We start from the raw sequence: 21,654 nt of genomic DNA, 5'->3' as shown, positions 1-21,654 counted from the left end.
GTAGAATGATATCTTTAGATCAGTGCAGATTAAAATGGATACCTTTGTACAGGCAAACGAGATTCACATAGAAATGCAAAAGTAAAAGGATGACAGACATGGCAGTGATAAAACAAGAGACAGTCTATCCTACTGAAGTACTTATGGGATGAGAAGTACTTATGGGATGAGACCATCTATCCTACTGAAGTACTTATGGGATGAGACCATCTATCCTACTGAAGTACTTATGGGGTGAGAAAGACTACTACATGTCCACCAACTAGTTTCACAGTTCCATGGATCATTTCCCCTGTGAGGTGGTCAAAACTGGCTGTATGCTTCCTACAGTCATCACTTTCTCTCACCAGATTTATGGAGCCAAACTCAGACTCCTGTAAAGGAAGCAAGACTCAGACAAGTTGAAAGGAATCATAAGCATAGATATCTGCACCCCCTCCCTCTCTGAGAGGAGACTGGGGAAGGAGTTACACAAGTAGGACATTATTAATTTTACATGTACATTCAAGTCTCCATGCTTGTGTGTGAATCATACATAAAAATGAGCAAGTGATCTAAAGGTGAAGTTTATTTGAACTCTCATAGGCTGGTCAAAATAAAATAATTCAAGAATCAGACTTTGAAAACAATACTTACTAAGAAAATGCTGGTTTGCAGAAAAATCAGACCATTTTGAGACTCATCGACTTGGAGGAATAGTATGGGGCCAAGAAGGAACTAGGAGAAATTTGTACATCTAAACTAGGTGACAGTTTGAATGTTTAGACAAGGAGCCAAATAAGTTGAAGAGTGAGACAGGGATGACCAAACGAACAGATACAGTCTTTATGACACATTCACAGCTCCCGTTCATTGCTAAAGAAATCTGTGATTAAAGCGCAGATGTTAATCTTCACAGAATGGTGTCTGACTACTGACTCAAGTCAGCTACATGACCTGCAGGGATTGCTTTCTGGGTTTAATGCTAGAAGTATTACATACTGCTGTACTAGAGTATGTCAGCAGTACCAAAGGAGATTACATATTCTAGCTATTATAAAGGAACTTGTTATACCAAGTGTTTCTGCATAATGATGTCACAGACAGAGTAAATAAAGGCATTTTAATATCAGAAGAGGCCCTAAAGTAAGGAGGATGAACCAAAACAAATTCAATATTTTTTCTCTTGCAACATTTAGTGTGTAGTTTGGAGAATGACCAGCAGAGTTTCTCTCAAGTCAAGTTTGTAGGATTTATATAGCTTGTATCATTTAAAGTACCTGATTCTGCCTTAATGTATCTGGTACATCTAACAACTTGTTAATAGAGTGCCCCCCTTATTTTAAACAGAGTACATCACTGCACTAGGAGAGATCAGTATAATAATTCAGATGGAAGATAGCCTTCAAGTAAATACAGACATTCATGTCCATCTTAGCACATTCTTTCATACCTATCAACAGGACTGCTAGAAACAATTTATTGAACAGTGTAGAACACCTCAAGTGTTGATCTTACTTCCAGGCTATGAAATGAAATTAACACCAACTATATACACTCTGCATCATTAACTGAGTTTTCATTACAATAAAGATTCCCTTTGTGTAGTCCACAGTGAATAAGTCAGGAAAAATTTATTGTACAGGATTTATTTTTTCATGAGTGATACCAGTTCTACGGCCATTGGATAGAACAGGTTCTGCATTATTCAATTACAATGTTCATAAGGGATTTTCCTTCACAGATGCATGAACTTAAGTATGTAGTTAAGTATCAGCTATTGCGGCATTTCTTAGCTGCCAGCAAACTTGAATGTACTTTACCGGCCACCATAATTTTTAACAGATTTTACTCCAGGAGGAGGAACTGCAGGCTTTAGTGGATCCCCTGGAAAAAGCTTTTGGATTGCCAGCTGTACTTCCTTGCTGGTGACGATGCAACACCTGCCAAGTAATGCCAGTCGACATGCTTCTCTAGCAATAATGTGAAAGATTGTCTTCATCAAGTGACATAGTAAGTTAGTTGCCTTCCTCGATATTGTAGTGTCTGGATGAGCCTGCAGGAGAAAAACATAAGTGAGCAGTATCATAAAACAGCAGCTAACTTTCTGGCTACCAAAAATACAGAGGTTTCAGACAAAGTCAGAAATTACAGAACTCAAAGTTCATACAATGGAAAATGAAATGCATTAGAATATTATATTTTCATGTTCAATATCACGATCGTTGTTAAACTAACATGAAACAGTACAATGACAAGAATACATGCAGTTAATGGGTAGTTACAGATCTAAATTCTCATTCTTACCCCCCCTCCCAGGATTTTTGTGCACCTCTCCATTGTTGCTCCTTATACTTAAGGAATGTACACCATTTCATTTGTTACGTTTTAATAATCATAAATACTTTTAGAAGACCTGTTAAAGCTGTGCAGAGCATGTGCTAAGGACTTGAGAGATGCAAAATTGGAAGTTGTGGACTCTCCAGCCAAGACCAGATGCTAGCTCGTCAAGAGAAGGGTCAACACCTCCACCACACCACATGGAACACATAGCCCTCCAGAGAACCCACCATCACAGCTCTACATAAACACAAACCACACACCCACCTTCGGAGGCTCTCAACAGAAATTTTACCCAAACAGCAGAGACCACCAAGACAAACACACTTGATCACCACAACATAGAACAAACCACTGGACAGATCAGCTTACCTCCCCAGTGTGCTCCTCAACTTAAGCCCCTAAGGCTAAACACCTTGTCCAATACAGTAATCATAGGTGACTCAATAGTGAGGCACACAGATGTCACACTCACTACGCTGAATAAGGAGAAGTGACACTCGGCTATCCATCAGGTGCCAGAATCTTACACAACACACTCCACAACAAGGACAAGTATGACTCTTAGGTGAATGACATGAGACATCTCCCTGGACTACATGAAAAGAGACATAGTTGAGCTCTCTGATTATGTGGCCCAGGCAGGTATGACCCTAGCCCAGAGCAGTATCCTACCATCACCCAGAATATAACAGTACAAACAAAAAACGGATTTCCAACAATTGGTAAGTTTCCGGTGTCATTCTAAGAGGATCCAGTATCTGTCTGCTTGGGATGACATGACTGACAGACCTCAATGCTTTGCCAGAGATGGCCTACATCCGTCACCCCTGGGTTTCCGGGTACTGGCTAAGGTTCTTGCCACTCCTATACTGCCTTTTTTCAGGTGGTGTTCCAAAGACCAAATTACCACTGTAACAGATATAAATAAATGCAATCTGAGGATCATGCTGCTCAATGCTAGAAGTCTAACTCTCAAGATGCAGTCGCTCTAAGCTCTCATTAAAATGGAGAACATCGACATTTGTACTGTAATGGAGACTTGGTTTAAAGCAGTAGAAAGCACCCATGTGCTACCAGGCTATAACTCATTCCACATCTTTCAGCCCTGAAACATGAAGCAAAGCTCCAAAGGTGATGTATCCATATTCATAAAGGATATGCACACCCCCAGACTAGTAGCCCAACATAACGCATCTGAGATACTTCAGGTACAACTAACACTGGGTAAGACGGCAATCCAGGTGATATCCTGCTATAGGTCCCCAACCATGTCCCTAGACTCTCACTCCATGTTCCTAAGCACCATAGAATCTATCAAGGTCCAGAACAACTCATACTAGGAGACTTCAACCACCTCTCCATCAACCAGGAAAACTACTCAAGCACCAATACACTGGCCCAACACTTCCTGGAATTCATCAATTTCAATGCCCTGGACCAGCTCATTCTGACCCCCACTGGAGGAAGCAGCATCCTTGACCTGGTCATTACTAACATGGGTGACTGTTGCTCTACACCAATAGTCAATCTGTCCCTGGTCAGATCAGACCATAAACTAATCACCATGGAAATCCACATCTCAACCCCCACCCTGCAAAGGTAACCACCTCAAAAAACTTTTCCAAAGCTGACTTTGGGCTACTAAAAACAGAGGTGATTAACTTCACGGCACCCATGCCAATGGAAAATAGCTGCATGACTACTGAAATTACACCAATGCACTGTACGAACATGTACATAAATGCATGGAACTAGCCATACGCAAAAGAACAAAGACACTCTTCCCCAAAAAAAGGAAGCCAGTCTGGTGGTCCCCTGCCATTAATAAATTCTACAACAAAAGGAAGAAACTGTTGCAGAAAAAGGTGAAGTCCCAAGACTGGAAAAACTCCCTTATAAGCCTCAGCAAAAAAGGAGATCCCTCATCAAATCCTCAAAAGGCAGCAATGAAGGCAGAATTGCAGCAGACACTAAAATCACAAAGCCTTCTATAGTTATATCAAGATCTTTCACGACAATACCCAGATTTTCTCAGAGTTACTGCACAATGGTACCTCCTATACTGAGCCAACAGATATTGCCAACATACTGGCCAACAGATTTAGTGCCAACTTTACCCCTCTTTCCCCATCTAAAGGGCCAATCACAATACCTGAAGAATGCCTGGCACCCAGCATTAACTGCCCACGGCCAAGAATACAGCTTCCATTGGACTCATTAATATCCCTGGCTGTGTTCTACATGAATTACAAAGTTAATTGGCACCACATCTGTGCGCCCTGTTCAGTCACAGCCTCACCTCAGGCTTTGTCCCTACCAAATGGCATACTGCTACAGTCACCCCTCTCCATAAAGGGGGACCAATTACAGACCCTGGGAATTATTGCCCCATTAGTCTGACAAGTCTGATATGTAAAGCTATGGAGAGCATCATCATGGACCTGATTAACAAAGATATAGGAAGCCTCCAAACTCTAGACCCCATGCAATTTGGCTTTGTGAAAGGGAGATCATGCCTGCTCAACCTGGTTTACTTCTGAGTCATTCACCAGGGCTGTGGATGAAGGTAAGGCAGTGCATACAGCCTACCTCAATCTGGCAAAGGCCTTTGATACCATTCCTCACTCAGGGAATTATTGATAAACTCACCAAACTAGATTAGGCATCAACCCCTCAATCTGGCAAAGGCCTTGGATACCATTCCTCACTCGAGAATTATTGATAAACTCACCAAACTAGGCATCAATCCCTATATATCATAAGGTGGGATGCAAATTGGCTCACAGATCACACAGTGTGAAAGTAGCAGACTCCAAGTCAGACTACCGACCAGTCATGAGCAGAGTCTCACAGGGATCAGTCCTGGGTCCTCTCCTTTTCAGAATCTACTTCCAGAAGTCCAGGCCAACACAAAGGGACTCTAGCAACTGCAAGCTGGGAACCATTATTAACTCCACAACTGATGCAGACATCCTACAGAAAGGACTCTGAGACCAATGACTGATGTCGAAACCATGACCTTAAGCTTAATGCCAAAAAATTACCATGTCGATAGGAGCCCACTGAACACTGAAGGTGTTGTAAAATAAATCTGGGGATGCAGGTTGACAGCAACCTCTCCTTTGACCACATTGCCACTGTGGTCAGAAAGTCCTTCTATGTAGTACATCTCATTACGAAGGGATTTGCATCCAGGAAGAGGTCATAGTCTCTCTCTACTTTTTCCGTATTAGACCAAATAGAGTACAATGTCGGCATGTACCTCACTAGACACCTGCAACAGCTGGAGAGGCCACAGAAGTACCTCACAAAGACGATCCTAGGCATGAAAACACATGTCCTACATGGATTAGACCAAAAAGAGTATAATGTCGGTATGTACCTCACTAGACACCTGCAACAGCTGGAGAGGCCACAGAAGTACCTCACAAAGACGATCCTAGGCATGAAAACACATGTCCTACATGGACAGACTCAAAACTGTCTCATATTGCCTACTTGGAGGCAATTTCTGCTTGACTTGCAAACTCATGTCTGACCCAGTGGTGTTAGAAATGCTACAGTTAAAGAAATCCCAATCCCTCCACACCACACACTCCAGAGATCTCAACCTCATTACCACAATCAACAAAACATGCTGGAGGTATAGGTTCCTCACCCAGACTGCCCATGCTCCAAAATACACTTCCCATACATGTCAAGCAGAGAACCTCACTATCACTCTTCATCAGAACTCTTGATGAGTGGATGGGTAGTAGAAAGTTCACCGTGGGGATCACTCCAGTGGCTCTATTTGATAGAGGCACTGGTAACAGACGTTGGGCAGCATGATGCCAGGCACTTGGCTTGTAAAGGCTCCAGGGCTATTAGCCTAGTACCCACCTATGAACCAAATTTCAAAGATGATCAAGACACAATTAGGTAAGAGAGGAGCATGACTGGCTACACCAATATTATTTTTAATATAATGCACCATGTTCTGAAGCACAACTAGATCTGCACACAGCGATGCTCTACATGCATTCATTCCAAGGCACAGATTTGAACCATGAACCAATACATTCTAAAGTGAAAAACAATGCATTGCCTTGAGATCAGAGATTGTATCTTAGTCTGACTACATAGCCCCAGCCTCTCTGTACCACCTTTCATAATCTTTGGTTTATTTCTCAAATAGTATACTTTGAGTATGATGTGTGCATGTTCTCTGTGTGGGTTTTCACTGTTGCTATTTTGCCCAAAACTGCCACAGGGGAGCTGGCAGTCAGCCATTAGTGCACTTCCTAAAATGGGGTGTCACCTGAAATCAGGCAAAGTTTCTCTGCCTTGTTCTCACCAAGTGAGAGAAGTCAAAAGCTACATACTCCTTGAAGTGAATTAAGCAAGCAACTAGAGAACACATCATCCCACTCGCCCCATTACCTACTGTCCATCACACCTTCCATACCGGAGCTGGCCCACCCCTTCCTCGTGGATAAGAAGGCACCTTAGTTATCATACGGGAAGCCATTTTGTCTTACCCACTGAGCCAGTATGAGACACTGTGTATATCCAAGGATGTCATTGTACCCCTATACTCCTCCCTCATCAGACCCATGATTGAGTACAATGCCCCATTTGGTATGTACCTCACCCGGCATTTGCAACAGCTGGAGAGACCACAAAAGTACCTCACCAATAGGATCAAGGGTCTCCAACATATGTCTTATTCTGCCAGACTAAAGATACTTCAGCTCTATTCAGTAGCATACCGCCTGCTCAGAGGTGATCTCTGCCTGACGTACAAGGCCATGTCCAATCAGGATCTGATGGACATGCTCCACCTCAAAAAATCCAAATCCATCAGGACCATGAGAGCTAAAGACTTAAAACCTCGGCACAAGTATGAATAGGACATGCTGGAGGGATAGATTCATAACCCAGAGGCTTCCCATGCTTTGGAACAAGATCCCAGTTCGTATTAGGCAGAGCCCCTCACTGACTCTCTTCAAGAGAAATCTTGAGTGGATGGGAGATCGTAAGTTTACCCCAGGGGTCACATCTGTGTCACTGCTAGATAGGGGCACAGTAAACTAATTCTATTATATAAGGGGACCTTCATTGTGTCACTACTAGACAGAGGCACAGTACTCTAAATTTATTCTGTACATTTTTGTACCATTTCATGGGGTGGCAAAAGCCACATCACTATGGCTAGGCTTACAAATTCCCCAGGGCAGATAGCCTAGTACTAAACTATGAAACTATAAGACCATTACAACTTTTCTGTTGGAGTGTGCTTGTGTGTGATCTGCCTTCCTCTGTGATTGCATACTTCTATGTACCCATGCCGAAGGCTACTGCTAAAGACCTGATGAGCTGAATCCACACTCAGGGTGCACAACATCTGTAACATCCTCCAATATACTGTTTCAATTGTGTGACTTGCCCCCTCACCAGAAAAATACACCCATCTTCACCATACAAGTTCCAGACATAGGAGACCAAACCTATGAACTTTCACTGCCGGCTCAGTGTCAGGGCTTTATCCAGTTATGCCGACTCAGTGTCAGGGCTTTATCCAGTTATGCCAACACAGATGGTAAGTAATGAGAATGAATTAAAAACATTTGACCTTTTTCACATTTGAAACAGGACTTTAGAACTACATCTGCTTCAGAAATTTGCCATCACTCACTAGTAAGGAGTTGTCCAATGCATATTTAAAATTTTATTTTCTGCTCACAGCTACATAGGTTTGCTTTAAAAGTATAGCATATTCTGAACTTCTATACTGTAGGCATTCACAAACATAGCTGCACCCCTTGATCTCAAGCTACCATGACAGTTTGGCACTTCAGCAGTACCACCCTTCTACCACTGGTAGCTAGCAATTTCTTTCACTTTCAGTAGAGGGCAGATTTCACTTCCTGTGCACGACTTCTAGACTGTCACCTATATACCACTCTACAGCCACCCATTATCCTCCTCAAGCATGTCTAATCTTACTTCAAAAATAAATTGACCCGCCTTTGGCCCGACTCATTATCTTTCCCCGAGTTTGGCCCGGCTCATTATCGTTCCCTGAGTTTGGCCCGGCTCATTATCATTCCCTGAGTTTGGCCCGGCTCATTATCGTTCCCTGAGTTTGGCCCGGCTCATTATCGTTCCCTGAGTTTGGCCCGGCTCATTATCGTTCCCCGAGCGGTATAAGAGATTCTACTGGTATTCACGCAAGTAATGCAGTTGTGGAATCCATTCTCTAGAAAAAAATGCAAAGTGCTTGGGAGGTGTAGCTAAACTCTTATTACTAAGAAGAGAACCAAGCAAAAGGAGGTGTATATGTTGCAATCCTATACATTCATATTTCATACAGCATGGATTAAAAAGTCACCAGGCATGGCTGCAAAAACAAGGAGACAAGGTGGCATGGGTATTCAGGAGGTGGTTGCAGAGTTTCCTCAGTAAAGTAGGATGAACAGAGTTCACCCTGAAAATGGATGAAATGAGAGCTCTTATTGGGACCAACAAGAAGCACATGATTTGGTTCATATGGGTGGGTCAGCCAACAGGAATCAGAGGCCATTCTAGAGTTCTAGAAAACATGTTAAGAGTGGCCTGATTGGTGAACCATGTATTAACTATCTTTAACCCAAGAGAGCCGATCACATACAAAAAATTGATCAATTTGCAACTCTCAAGCTTCCTTTTAGTAAAGGACATTGGAGTCACAGACATTGTAAAGTGCTCCCCAATGAAGCAGTCAGCCACCAGTATAAAAGACTGAGCCACAGTCAGCTGCAAGCAGAGGTTACAGATGTCCAAGGCTAAATCTGAAGTCAGAACAAAAGCTCAAGAAGTTATCAAAAGGAGTGCAAAATGAGGGCAATCACCAACAGGCAATACTGGTTAGCTAACAGGGGAGTCATAATGGCAAAGAAGGCATCAGAAAACTCCAAAAGTGACTCAGATGTCAAAAAGCACAATTGGCAGATTAATGGATGGTAGCAGGAGATCTGATCTCCAGTCTAAACGACATTGTAGGTAGATGAAAGGAGTTCTTGATGTTTCTAAATGAAAAATCCCACAAAAGTTGTACTGCCATGTGTGCAAACAACAGTGAAAGAGAAAGAGAACTCACCTTAGAAACAGTACAAAGTGCACTAACAAAATTAAGTCCACGAATGGTTGTACAATCAGATGACAGGACATATAAAGATACTGGCTACTTTAGGAGAGAAATAGCTCCAGAGAGCAGTATGGATCGATCCAATATGACTGGAAATAGCTCCAGAGAGCAGTATGGATCGATCCAATATGACTGGAAATAGCTCCAGAGAGCAGTATGGATCGATCCAATATGACTGGAAATAGCTCCAGAGAGCAGTATGGATCGATCCAATATGACTGGAAATAGCTCCAGAGAGCAGTATGGATCGATCCAATATGACTGGAAATAGCTCCAGAGAGCAGTATGGATCGATCCAATATGACTGGAAATAGCTCCAGAGAGCAGTATGGATCGATCCAATATGACTGGAAATAGCTCCAGAGAGCAGTATGGATCGATCCAATATGACTGGAAATAGCTCCAGAGAGCAGTATGGATAGATCCAATATGACTGGAAATAGCTCCAGAGAGCAGTATGGATAGATCCAATATGACTGGAAATAGCTCCAGAGAGCAGTATGGATAGATCCAATATGACTGGATAATAAGCATTCAAGTACCAGTGTACAAGAAATAAAGGGGGTGTTCACAACTGTCACAGAAGGTACCAGTGACCAAGAAATAAAGGGGGTGTTCACAACTGTCACAGAAGGTACCAGTGACCAAGAAATAAAGGGGATGTTCGCTGTCACAGAAGTGCAGGAGTAGTGCTGGAGTGGGCGATACACAGTAGTAGAAAGCAAAAGGGGAGGAAGCAGTTCAGATTCAGATCAAGACTTGGTACAATTCGACTCAATGTTTTCAGTGATGAAGTAAAGCAGCAGCTAGAGATGAAGAGACCAAGTGAACATTTCCAGACCGAGAAGTACATGACAAGATCTTAATTCAGCTTATCTGGGCAAGCCTGTGATGGTCTGAAGTCCAGCTAGAATTTTTCCAGAGAATGCATGAGGCCAAAGTACACACTGTTTTAAACTCACAGAAGGGTGGGTGTGCATTTGCTCCAAAACCATACCTGTTCATATTGATAATGGATTTTCAGCAGATGGAGGGGATAGAAAAAATACTGCATGCAGCAGATGGCACTACAAGCAGACTGAAAAAGGAGCTTCATTTTTGCATTCAAGTTTCCTATCATATGTTGAAGGCATACAAGGATGAAAGGCTACAGGAAACGCGTTAGTCACAGCAGCAAATGGAGGAAATTAAGAGCTTGAAAATTTTATGAAAGAGATGACAATATGTATATGTGTTATTACATACAAAGTGAATACAAGAATTAGCTTGAAGGAAGTGTATGCCTAAAATCAAGGCCTCTGATTTAAGGATGGCCATCATACATTGCAGCAGTGCACTGCTTACCTGCTACAATTCTACATGTAGTGAATATGCATTAAGGCTGACCTTCAGAAGGCATCTCTAGGCTAATCAAGTCATAAGTATCAGGGTATAACAGAATCATGGTACAGTTCATAAACACTTCACCTGCACATTCACACAACATTCTTAGCCCCAGAAACATTTTACCATGAAACAGATTGATAGTTTGTAGCAGCCGTCCTAACAGGATGGCAAGGTAGCACCAGTCATGTCACCCCTACACAGCCTGTTTACTATCCCCAGATTATTATAATGTACTCTATAATTGTACTGCCACTATTCGATACTGTTGGAAAACAGTTCATGCTAGCAGTGTGGCTGCTGCCACTTTCAGTTCATATGGGATGCACATTGAGCAGGTTGTGAGAGACTGTATGTGCAGCCCTTGCCTTCACCAAGAAGCTTCCCCACAGTTTTGATGTAGAGGGAGCCTATGTAAACCTAGAGAAACATCTGTATGTTAAGCTAGGGACAAAACCCTTTGTGCCTGGGAATATTTGAGGGCTCAAACCAGAAATGCACTTTCAGAAAGGAAACTGCTGTTGACTGTCTTATTTGCACCACATAATTTTTCAGAAAGCATGACAGTGCCTATATTTTTTAGTCCCACAAAAATCTCAACTCCCATGAAAGATGAAACATTTAAATGTGAAGAACAGCTGCAGAATTCGGGGGGGGGGGGCAGTGACACCGAGATGAATGTCATGGAGGGATGGTGTAAGATGAATGTCATGGGGGAATGCATGCTGCAATGATTCTTTACAATATTTAACACAAACACAAACTGAAGAATTTGGAGAATGCTCACCTGTACTGATTCAAATCATTGAAAAATACTGTGATATTCTGTCTCAGTTTCCTTCAACTTGAAGTACTAATTTATTTGAAACAAGAAGCCTAAGCTTGTATACCTAAAGCATTTACATGAGCTTTAATATTCTGCCCTTAACAGTTTTTTGGCGATGTTACAGTAGCAACTGCACTACAGTGCACATGTTTATGTTCACCCTTTTAAGGGAGTCAAGAGCCTATATTTCAGTTTAAACTACTGATCCTTCTGTGGTGTAGGTAGGACTAATAAAGCAATAAGTTAAGTTTATCTGCCCATTCCAATGGAGGCTTTTAACAATGTCCCACAGGGGTGAGACTGACTGTAATGAAGTGGAAGTGGGTATTTAGTTATTTGTCTGTTTGAGAAAGTCCGACTGGGTAATATCCATTTTCAGCAAAGGCCCCAGGAGAAAAGCTCCATTTGCTTGCATTGCATTATATTAAATATGCCAATTGGTTAAAGCGGGTAGCTACTAAATTAAACAGAAGCTGCTGAAATTCAAGACAATGAGAATACTTAACCTGTTGCAATAATGACTATACCTACAATACGAGCAAACACAGCATCATGAGATTTGGGAAAAAAGATGAAAAATTGCACACAAGAAAACTGGACTGAACCCTATTTACATAACAGGGCAGATTCACTGTTACACAGCTAGTTCAGAATTCAGACTACACTTGAATTGGAGGCTTTATTATTAGATGAGGTCTTTCTGGTGCCTTGCCACTTGTTTATCAAGACAGGCTGAGGAATACAATCCCCCCTACAAACTGGACCATCTTGTATTCATTTTTGAAAATGGGGACCACTGTGCCAATCCTGAGGTAGCATTCCAGATTTTCATAAAGCACTGAAAAAGGTATCGCCATCATCACCAATCACCCCCCCCCCCCATTTTCTACACGGCAGTCAAGGAACAATGTTGACTGTTGCCATCTCTCTATTTGACATCACTCTATCGTCAACACTCATGCCTGACTGTCACAGATCTTCTCACAATCCGTCCACCTCTTTGCTAGACACCCTTATTTCCTCTCGCCGCCTTCTTATAGGTCTCAAATCTTTTCCACCAGATTGTCTTCTGCTTTTCTGAACATGTGCTAGAACCACTGTAATCTCTTCTTTGAGGTTTTCTGCAATTGTAGCTACTTTGGCTTCAGCTCTTATGTTTGCATTTCTTGGTCTTATGGTATGTCATTGCTGTAGTAACCTCTTTGTTAAAGTGCAAACATTTGCAACATTTCTGGCATGGTTTGCTACACTGGAACTAGTGCCTAAAAATGTTCCACTTCAGCTTTCTTTACCCACAATGACAACAGCCTGGGCAGAATACCACCACCCCACACACACAAAGTCACAAAATGGGATGCCAGAACTTCAGGGGTCATCCAAAAGTACTTCTTCATAACCTCAAGCTTCTCCCATGCTAAGTCCTTTGTTTTTTTTTTCAGTGACTGCTACAGCTACTGCCTTCCTGATGCTTTGGTTCCCATCAACTCACCAACACTTGGAGGGCTCTAAAGCCTATAGCTTAGACCACTATTGGTGTCCATTAGGTTCTACGATCACTTCCATAATTGGCAACCAACTGTTAACTATAGCTCTTTGCTGCCACCTCGACCCCTGAAGGTCGTGAAAATGGTCCAGTCAGACTCCATACCCCTGCCCTCCTCATATCTGGGATAAGGTCTTCTAGAGACGGTAACCTACCTCACCTAATATAGAAACACTGAGGCATTAACAGGCAACTTCACTATGTGTTTGGCTTTTCTAGATCTGTCTAGTCTCTACTGTGGTCATTTAAATTCAGACTGCCAGCGGATGGTGACACATTGACTATCTGCTCACAGCTGAATGTTCTTCTGTGCATTCCAGTGCAAGACACTCAAAATGCACAGTTATAGGAGACATACATACAGACTGATGTAGGAGGATACAACCACCAATTCATGGGGTGCCAGTAAGCTTGCCTCCTTCAAATGTAGCAAGTGATTGGTATTTGAGCAGATGGTGCTCTATTTAGTATAGGTTCATAGGTCGGTACTAGGCTATAGGCCCTAGGGCCTATACAAGCCTAGCCATAACAATTCCCTGGCTATTTCTTCCCACACTATTTACTTCCCTGGAACCCTGTCTAGCAGGGCGACTGATGTGATCCCCGAGGTGATTCTCCCATCCAGTCATCAAGGTTCCTTTTGAAGCAGGCCACAGAAGCGCTCTGCTTGATATGTATGGGCAGTCTATTCCAGAGTCTGGGGAGTCCCTGAGGTCAGGAACCTATCCCTCCAGCATGTTTTGTTTATTGTGATGACAAGTGGCTCGGGATTGGGATAAGTGTAGCATGTCCAACAGCTCTGGGTTTGACATGGCCTTGTATGTTAAGCAGAGATCGCCTCGGAGTAGACTATATGCGACAGAGTATAGCTGGAGTTTAAGGTGGTCAGCATAGGGCATCTGCTTTAGGCCTGTGATTCTTTTAGTGAGGTATTTCTGTGGCCTTTCCATTTGTTGCAGATGTCTTGAGAGGTACATACCAAATGGGGCTTGGTATTCTATAACGGGTCTAATGAGGGATGAGTACAGTGGGACAATGACCTTTTTCTGGATGAAAAGCCCTTAGTGATGAGGTGTGCCACATAGGATTTCCTGACTGTTGTGGCAATGTGGTTATTGAAGGTGAGACCACTGTCCACCTGTGTCCCTATCACACTTTCAGCGTTTAGTGTACTGCCACCTATGTGGCAATTCATGGGTACATGTTTTTTCCCAAAGGGGATAACTATACATTTCTTAGCATTGAGCTTGAGCCCATGGCTCTGGCACCAAGCATCGGTTTCTGTAAGGCTCTTAATGTATCCACATCATTTGGATTCAATAATGGCTTACAGTCATCTGCAAACTTTGTTAGCCAGAGTCCCTTACTGTCGGCCTGTACTTCAGAGAAGTGGATGCCAAACAAGAGGTCCCAGGACTGAACCCTGAGGTACTCCACTTGCCTGGAGCTGGATTTGGAGTCTTCTACTTTTACAGTGTGGGTTATGTCAGTAAGCCAGTTGGCAACCCATCGAGTGACGTAGGGATTAATGCCCAGCTTAGTAAGTTTATCTATGACTGCAGAGTGGGGGATGGTGTCAAAGGCCTTGGTGAGGTCCAGCTAGACTGTGTGGACTGCCTTACCCTTGTCCATGGCTCTGGAGACTTGATTCGAAGAAGTCAATCAGGTTCATAAGACAAGAGTGGCCCTTCATGAACCCAAACTGGGTGGGGTCCAGTGTTTTAAGGTTGCCAATGTCTTTGTTTACAAGTTTCCATGATAATACATTCCATGGCTTTGCAGATCAGGCTCGTCAGACTGATGGGGCGGTAGTTCCCGGGATCCAAGGTGGATCCCCCCTTGTGGAGTGGGATAACTGTAGCTGTGTGTCCCTCAGTGGACACAAAGCCTGAGGGGAGGGTATGATTAAACATAACACTTAGGTGAGGTGCCAGTTCATTTTGTAGTTCATGTAGTACACAGCCCGGGATGTCATCTGGTCTCATGGATGCTGTATTCTTAGCTTTGGAGAGCGCATTATTTACCTGTGTGGCCGTTATTACCGGAATTTGGCAATCTTCCAGTATTGAGATGGGCCATTTAGGAGGTGAGAGGAGGGTGAAGTTGGCACTGAATCGATCTGCCAGGATATTGGCAATATCCTTGGGATCAGTATATTTAATGCTATTCTGTTGTAGCTTAGAGCAGATCTGAGCATTGCCATTTAGATTCTTGACATAGTAATAGAATGCCTTGTGGTTGTCTTTGGAATCTTTGGCAATTTTATTTTCGTAACTAGCTTTAGAGGATTTTATGAGGGATCTCAGCTTCTTACTGAGGCTGGTAAGGGAGTTTTTTGCATCCTGGGATTTTCCTCTTTCTGCAACAGTTTCTTCCTTTGGTTGTAAAGTTTATGGCAGGGGACGACCAGATTGGCTTCCTTTTTCTGGAGGAGAGCATCTTGGTTCTATTTGGGATGGCACGATTCATGCATGAGTGGATGTGCTCGCACAGTGCCTTAGTGTAGGACTCAGCAGTCGAACTTTCAGTTCCAATCTGCATGCGTGTCATGAAGTTTGTGACTTATGACTTGAGTAGCATGAAGTTGGCTGTGGAGAAGTTTTTTTATGGAGGTTTCCTTACTGGGGGTGGGATGTGGATGTTAAGTGTGATTAGCTTACAGTCTGACCTGACCAACGAGGGGGTGACCATAGGTGTGGAGCATCGATTTCCCATGTTGGTAATGACCAGGTCTAGGATACTGGAGCCCCTGGTGGGACTATGGATTAGTTGATCCAGGTCATTAGAATTTAGGAATTCCAAGAATCGCTGGGCAAAGGTGTTGGTACACAAATAGCTTTCCCAGGTAATGGCAGGGTAGTTGAAATCACCCAGTATTAGGGCGTTTGGTTGTATCTTAATGTTTTTCAGTATGTTTAAAAAGGTGTAGTGAGAATCTTGGGGCATGGTGGGGTATCTGTAGCAAGCTACAATTTGGATTGCAGTCTTACCTAGTGTTAGTTGCAACTGGAGAATTTCAGATGCATTGTGTTGGGCAACTAACCTGGTGGTGCGAATATCCTTGGTGAATATGGACACTCCTCCACTTTTAGTGTTTTAATCCTGGTTTGGTGGCCGAAAAGTGTGGCAAGAGTTGTAGCCTGGTATTGCAGGGGTGCTCTCTGGAGCCTTGAACCAGGTGTCAGTTACTGCACAGATATCAATGTTCTCCATTTTTAGGAGTGCCTCGAGATAGTGCATTTTGAAGTTTAGACTTCTAGCATTGAGTAGCATTACCTTCAGATTTTGCATGCTTGTACATGTATAGCAAATTAATCCACATATCTTATTATGCATGTCCAAATATGGCCCCAGGTCAGATGAAATGTCAAAATGGTCTGGCTTTCCATGCCATTAGGGACCTAGCGCTCATTGATCTCCCATCTCTGCAAGACCACAAATACTAGAACCAATGACACAATTTAATATATTTTATATAATATATAAACTTAAAGCTGTCTCTCCAGTAAGTTATTACATAATATTTACCACATATCTGGAATAAGTTACTCCTACAGATCATCCAAAGATATATCGCTGTATCCTTCAAATGCAAATAGGATAGCTGGATGGGTATAAGATGCATCTCTGTGCAGAACTCCTTTTCAATTCAAGACATGGGATGCAACTGAAGGGTGGACATTGGCAATGCACAAATGGTCTCTAGATTCACTTGCCTTGTAATTCCTATGATCATTGACCTCTCTACCTTCTCTACCCTGCAAGGAGGGGGTAGCAAGAAGACTTATGAGCATTCCTGTGTTATCTGTTGTGCTTGTTGTGGACAATCCACAAGTAATCAAAATCACCACTTGATAAGCTGATTTCCCAGTCATACCTCACCCCTCCAAATATCCCCATCATTTCACACACAGTCTCTCAGGAGAGAGATCAAGCATTGTACTTGGGTCTAACAATGCTAACTAGCTGCTACATGCTTATATAAATCATTTTTTTCCTCTTCTGAAACAAATTTACCTTCTCTTTTTGTGGTAAAAAGACTGAATACCAAACAGCTAGGGACTGGATTCCATACCATGCAAGATCTCTCAGGAGGACTCCCAGAGCAGAAAATAACACAGACACGTGCTTCAGAGGTGTGGCTCTGGAACTAGTACTATGCAATTATAATGCTAACTACAAATCTATCACCCACTTTTGAACCTTGTGCACAAGCTTCCGTTCCTTCCTCAGTGGTACTAAGAGTCAGTTTCCACTTCAAGGAAAGACATCCTTCTGCCACTTGAATGACATACCACTACATTTCTACCCTTCACTTTGATGGAGAATGGGCCTCAAATGGATGTTGTGGTTTGAGCCTGGCTAGATTATTTTGATCCCCTGGCTACCAGGCTGTCAGTGGCAAATCAGAAGGCCTGGCTCCAGGACTGAGTAATATCTTCTCCCAAAGGAGGTTCCTTTAAAATTAAATGACCAAAAGTGAAGCAACATTAGACATTAGAAGGGCTCATACTCCTCAGCTTATAATTTTCTAGAGAGGGACTGTTTTACTTTGATATTTAACTTTTTACAACAGAAATGCTGCCCTACTAAAATTCAAACCTAAAGCCACAGCCCTTCAATGATATTGGTCTCCAATAATTTACTGGGGGATGTCCAACTGGGCCAGTGGCCCTTTTTTACCAGAGGGCTGGGAAGAAAACCTGCATTGCAAAAACACATTACAAACAATACAAGAAATCAATATCAAGAATACATAACTTTGGTAAACATAGGTAGTACATAGTTTATACAGGAGAGTAATATAAAGTGGAAAAAAAGAAAGCTAATAAATAAACTAGCAAGAAAGGGCATGTGCCATCATAGATAAAGGGCTGATCAGTAGATCAATATCATGGTTTTGGTGGTAGATATATGTGTATGGTATATGAACAAGAATATGGCTGGTTGTTGCTATGGTAGTGCTAGTGTTACTTGTTTAAAACAGGGATAGCTAAGAAAATATTGAGGTGAAGTACAAGGACAGAATATAATGAAAATGTTAGAAGCCTGAGATAAGTAGAATCCTATCACCACAAAAAAATTCATGTAAAATAAAAGAGCAAGGGAACCTAGGGCACAAATGAGTGGCCATCCACACCCAGACCTGCTACAACTGAGTGGCTGCACACACACAGACTGGCTACAACTGACAATCGAGTGGCCGCACATACCCAGACTGGCTACAACCGAGTGGCCGCACATACCCAGACCTGCTACAACTGAGTGGCCGCCCACACCCAGACCGGCTACAACCAAGTGGCCACACACACCCAGACCGGCTACAACCAAGTGGCCACACACACCCAGACCGGCTGCAAGAACCGAGTAGCCGTACAGACCCAGACCGGCTACAACCGAGTAGCCGTACACACCCAGAACAGCTGCAACCGAGTGGCCGCACACACCCAGACCGGCTACAACTGGCTGTACACACCTAGACTGGCTACAGTACATGTACACTACTTGACAAATGAACTTCTGCACCTTTTAATCTATACAGAAGGCAATGCTCAGCTTCCCAAAATATAGGAGTCTTTCTACCACCAGACCAAATGGTTGAGGTTACATTGTTTGTACTCCTCTATGGTGGTTTCTACTCCTCTATGGTGGTTAGTTAAAATGTCATTCTACCATACTGCCACTTCCAGAGAATATCCTTCAAGACTGGTATAGACACAAATTGAAGATTTAGGTGTGGATTCTTCCCCTCATAATCAGAGTGATGAGAATATAAACTTTAAGAAGTGTACATCTGCAGTGAGGTCACATCAGACACTGTTCATTGGGCTGTTTTACAAGATGGCCACCATATTACATGTTAAGTACCACTGTATCTTTCTTGCACTGGCAGCACCCTTCCTCAAACACTTTCAAGCTGCAGAACTATACAAATGGCAGCATTACATTACACTAGAATATTCAGTGCTTAAGGGATAATATCAGGAGCAAGGAATCAGGAGTAAGGAATCAGGAGCAACAAACCAGTGACTACCAGCAGTGAATTTCTATTTTTGTGCAGCCATTTAAAGCAGCGGGTTAAAAGTTCACATTGCAGCATCTCAGAATCCCAATAATGGACTAGCTTATAAAACAGACAACTTGGAGACAAGCAGAACATGAAACCATTATTTTAAGTTAGAATATTACCTGCTTGACCACTTTAAAGATATAGGTAGAATAGGACTCCCTCCATTTGGTCTTTTTCTTGGACAAACTTTTCTGCCAAAGATTCGTTGATCTCCTATAGTTGTTCATTTTCTACACTACATTAGCAGAAAAAAAAATGTCACTCCTGGATGCCAAGTAACATAGCTGAACAAGTTAATGTAAAGACAGTCCATTTTATTCACATGGATGCCAAACGTACTAGAAGAAATGCTACCTGATTACGGTTTATTTGTGCTTCAAACCTACCTAGTGGACTTAACACACGAGAAATACAGGGCATGACAACCAAAGAATAATCCAAGATTAGCAAGTACATGCACTTACACAGTAATACAAGATTTACTTTTAGAAAGTTTTTTTTTTAATACTCAAGATAAGTTTCAAAAGTAATTTGCTTTCATTCCTGCTCTACAAATATGTGAAAACATGGCATGTGCTTGCTTTCACAAATATCTTCTTGCTTAGCATGTTCTTTGGACAGGCTTACAAAGCAGAGCCTCTTTTATCTGACATGTTTTACCATATAATGCTAGCCCCAACATGTTTGCTGTAGGGTATTCTTTTCACTTTCCCTGTCCATGTAGTTTATCCCATATGTCCCTGTTTCCTGCAGGCTATTCTGTCCTGTTCACTTTTCTTTTCTGTGCAGCTTGTTTGGAGATTTTAGATTGCTTTTAAACTTACTTTAATGCACCAGCTTTGGAAAGCTGTAAAAAAAATATATACTACTAGACTTTCTTAATAAAGTGAAAGAAAGTAAACATATAAAAAATTACTACTAGACTTTCTTAATAAGTGAAGCAAAGTAAACATCAGAAAGTAGTTATACGACCAGAGAAACCAATCAGACCCCCATATATATATATATATATATATATATATATACATACATACCTCCCTCATACATATACATACATACATACATACCAGACAACCCCTCCAGAGAAGACACCCCCATGTATACATAAATATACAATTACATACACTTTTAAGACCTACCAATAAATCACAGCCAAGTGTGCCTGTATGCCTTTCTTCACCCACTCCTCAAACACCATCATTGGGTGAAAAGTAGCTTTAGCATTAAATTTTTAAGTACACATTTGCATTTTGAATTCTGTAAACTGTTATAATCAACATGTTGCACTCATGGACTTTTGTTCCCAAATGTTATACTTCATTCATTGGTTAAAAACATTTCTCCTGCAACTACACATAATATTGTCATACCAGTTAATCTGCACATCCCTTACTTGTTTAGAAAGGCCCACATTAAAAGACATCTTAACAAAACATAGCTATACTCACCAAAAAAAAAATGATAATAATAATTTGCCAGCAGATTAAATATTTCGTAGTTCTACCTTTATTGAGAACTGCTCCTTTTTCTGCTGCTGCACCTTTTATGCTCTGTGGAAAAGGAACCTCTCTGCTGTCATCAAGTGGCTGAAGTTAACCAATCAAAGGTTAAAGGGCTCAAAGTACTATCAGAACACCTTGGAAATGGGGAAATTAACTGACACAGTGCACTAATGATTCATTGAAGGGGCTCTCTTTTCATGTTGTCTTAAAGCATTAGCAACCTGCTCTCTTTCTAGCTAATAATACCTGCATTTTCCCTTTTTCCCTTCCCCTCCTCTGTTAAAAAAAGGAAAAACATGCCTCAAAGCATTAATAACCAGCTCTCTTTCTAGTTAATAATGCCTGTGCCTGCATTTCCTTTCCTTTTCTCTCCTCTCTTCTGTGAGTGATAGAGAAATGACCCAGCTACAGCAGATAGATCTAGGCACAGAGAGGACCATTTTAAGGTAGGTATAGAGAAGTGAAACATTTAGTTGTGCAACATCTTACCATAACAGTAGATGTCTTTCTCTTTATTGTTGCAGTATTCATTAAAGAAGGGATGTCACACCCTGGGCAGCCCATCACTCGGCCACTATAAATAAGCTTAAAAGAGATCTTGCTTGAGATGTACATAGGTTCATAGGTAGGTGCTAGGCTATCTGCCCGAAGGCATTTATAAGCCTAACCAGAATGTGTTGGCTTTTGACGTCCCCTTAGATTAGTTCGCTGTGCCTCTGTCCAGCAGAGCCACTGAAGTGATCCCCGGGGTAAACTTTCTGTTTCCCATCCATTTGTCAAGGTTTCTTTTGAAGAGTGTTAGTGAGGAGCACTGCCTAATGTAGATTGGAATCTTGTTCC

General features: G+C 42.1%; 1 protein-coding gene across 3 annotated transcripts; it reads right to left on the bottom strand.

Annotated features, from left to right (window-relative positions):
* Positions 1 to 1,593: 1,593 nt before the first annotated feature.
* On the bottom strand, positions 1,594 to 20,916 carry LOC122790421 (histone H2B-like). Of its 3 annotated transcripts, none has more exons than XM_044057944.1 (3): positions 20,761 to 20,916; positions 19,432 to 19,547; positions 1,594 to 2,035 (listed from the first exon to the last, which is right to left on the bottom strand). In XM_044057944.1, the coding sequence occupies exons 2-3, from the start codon at positions 19,537 to 19,539 to the stop codon at positions 1,799 to 1,801; spliced, it is 345 nt and encodes a 114-aa protein (XP_043913879.1). In that variant the 5' UTR covers positions 19,540 to 19,547; positions 20,761 to 20,916; the 3' UTR covers positions 1,594 to 1,798. The 3 variants fall into 3 exon arrangements, with proteins under 3 accessions (XP_043913879.1, XP_043913880.1, XP_043913881.1); XM_044057945.1 differs by having other exon boundaries at positions 20,817 to 20,914; XM_044057946.1 differs by lacking the exon at positions 20,761 to 20,916 and adding an exon at positions 20,137 to 20,155.
* Positions 20,917 to 21,654: the final 738 nt, after the last annotated feature.

This window comes from Protopterus annectens, chromosome 16.part0, assembly GCF_019279795.1.
Source record: "Protopterus annectens isolate FY-2018-M chromosome 16.part0, PAN1.0, whole genome shotgun sequence".
NCBI classification, from domain to species: Eukaryota; Metazoa; Chordata; order Ceratodontiformes; family Protopteridae; genus Protopterus; species Protopterus annectens.
Note: the sequence above shows the minus strand (reverse complement) of the source record. Positions and strands in the feature narration are given on the sequence as shown.

Bases quoted from the DNA above. Each gene is read 5' to 3' on its own strand.
- LOC122790421 (XM_044057944.1), bottom strand. From the start codon at position 19,539: ATGAACAACTATAGGAGATCAACGAATCTTTGGCAGAAAAGTTTGTCC. The intron at 2,036-19,431 runs GTAATATTCTAA...TTTCTCCTGCAG, and splicing joins TCTTTAAAGTGGTCAAGCAG to GCTCATCCAGACACTACAAT.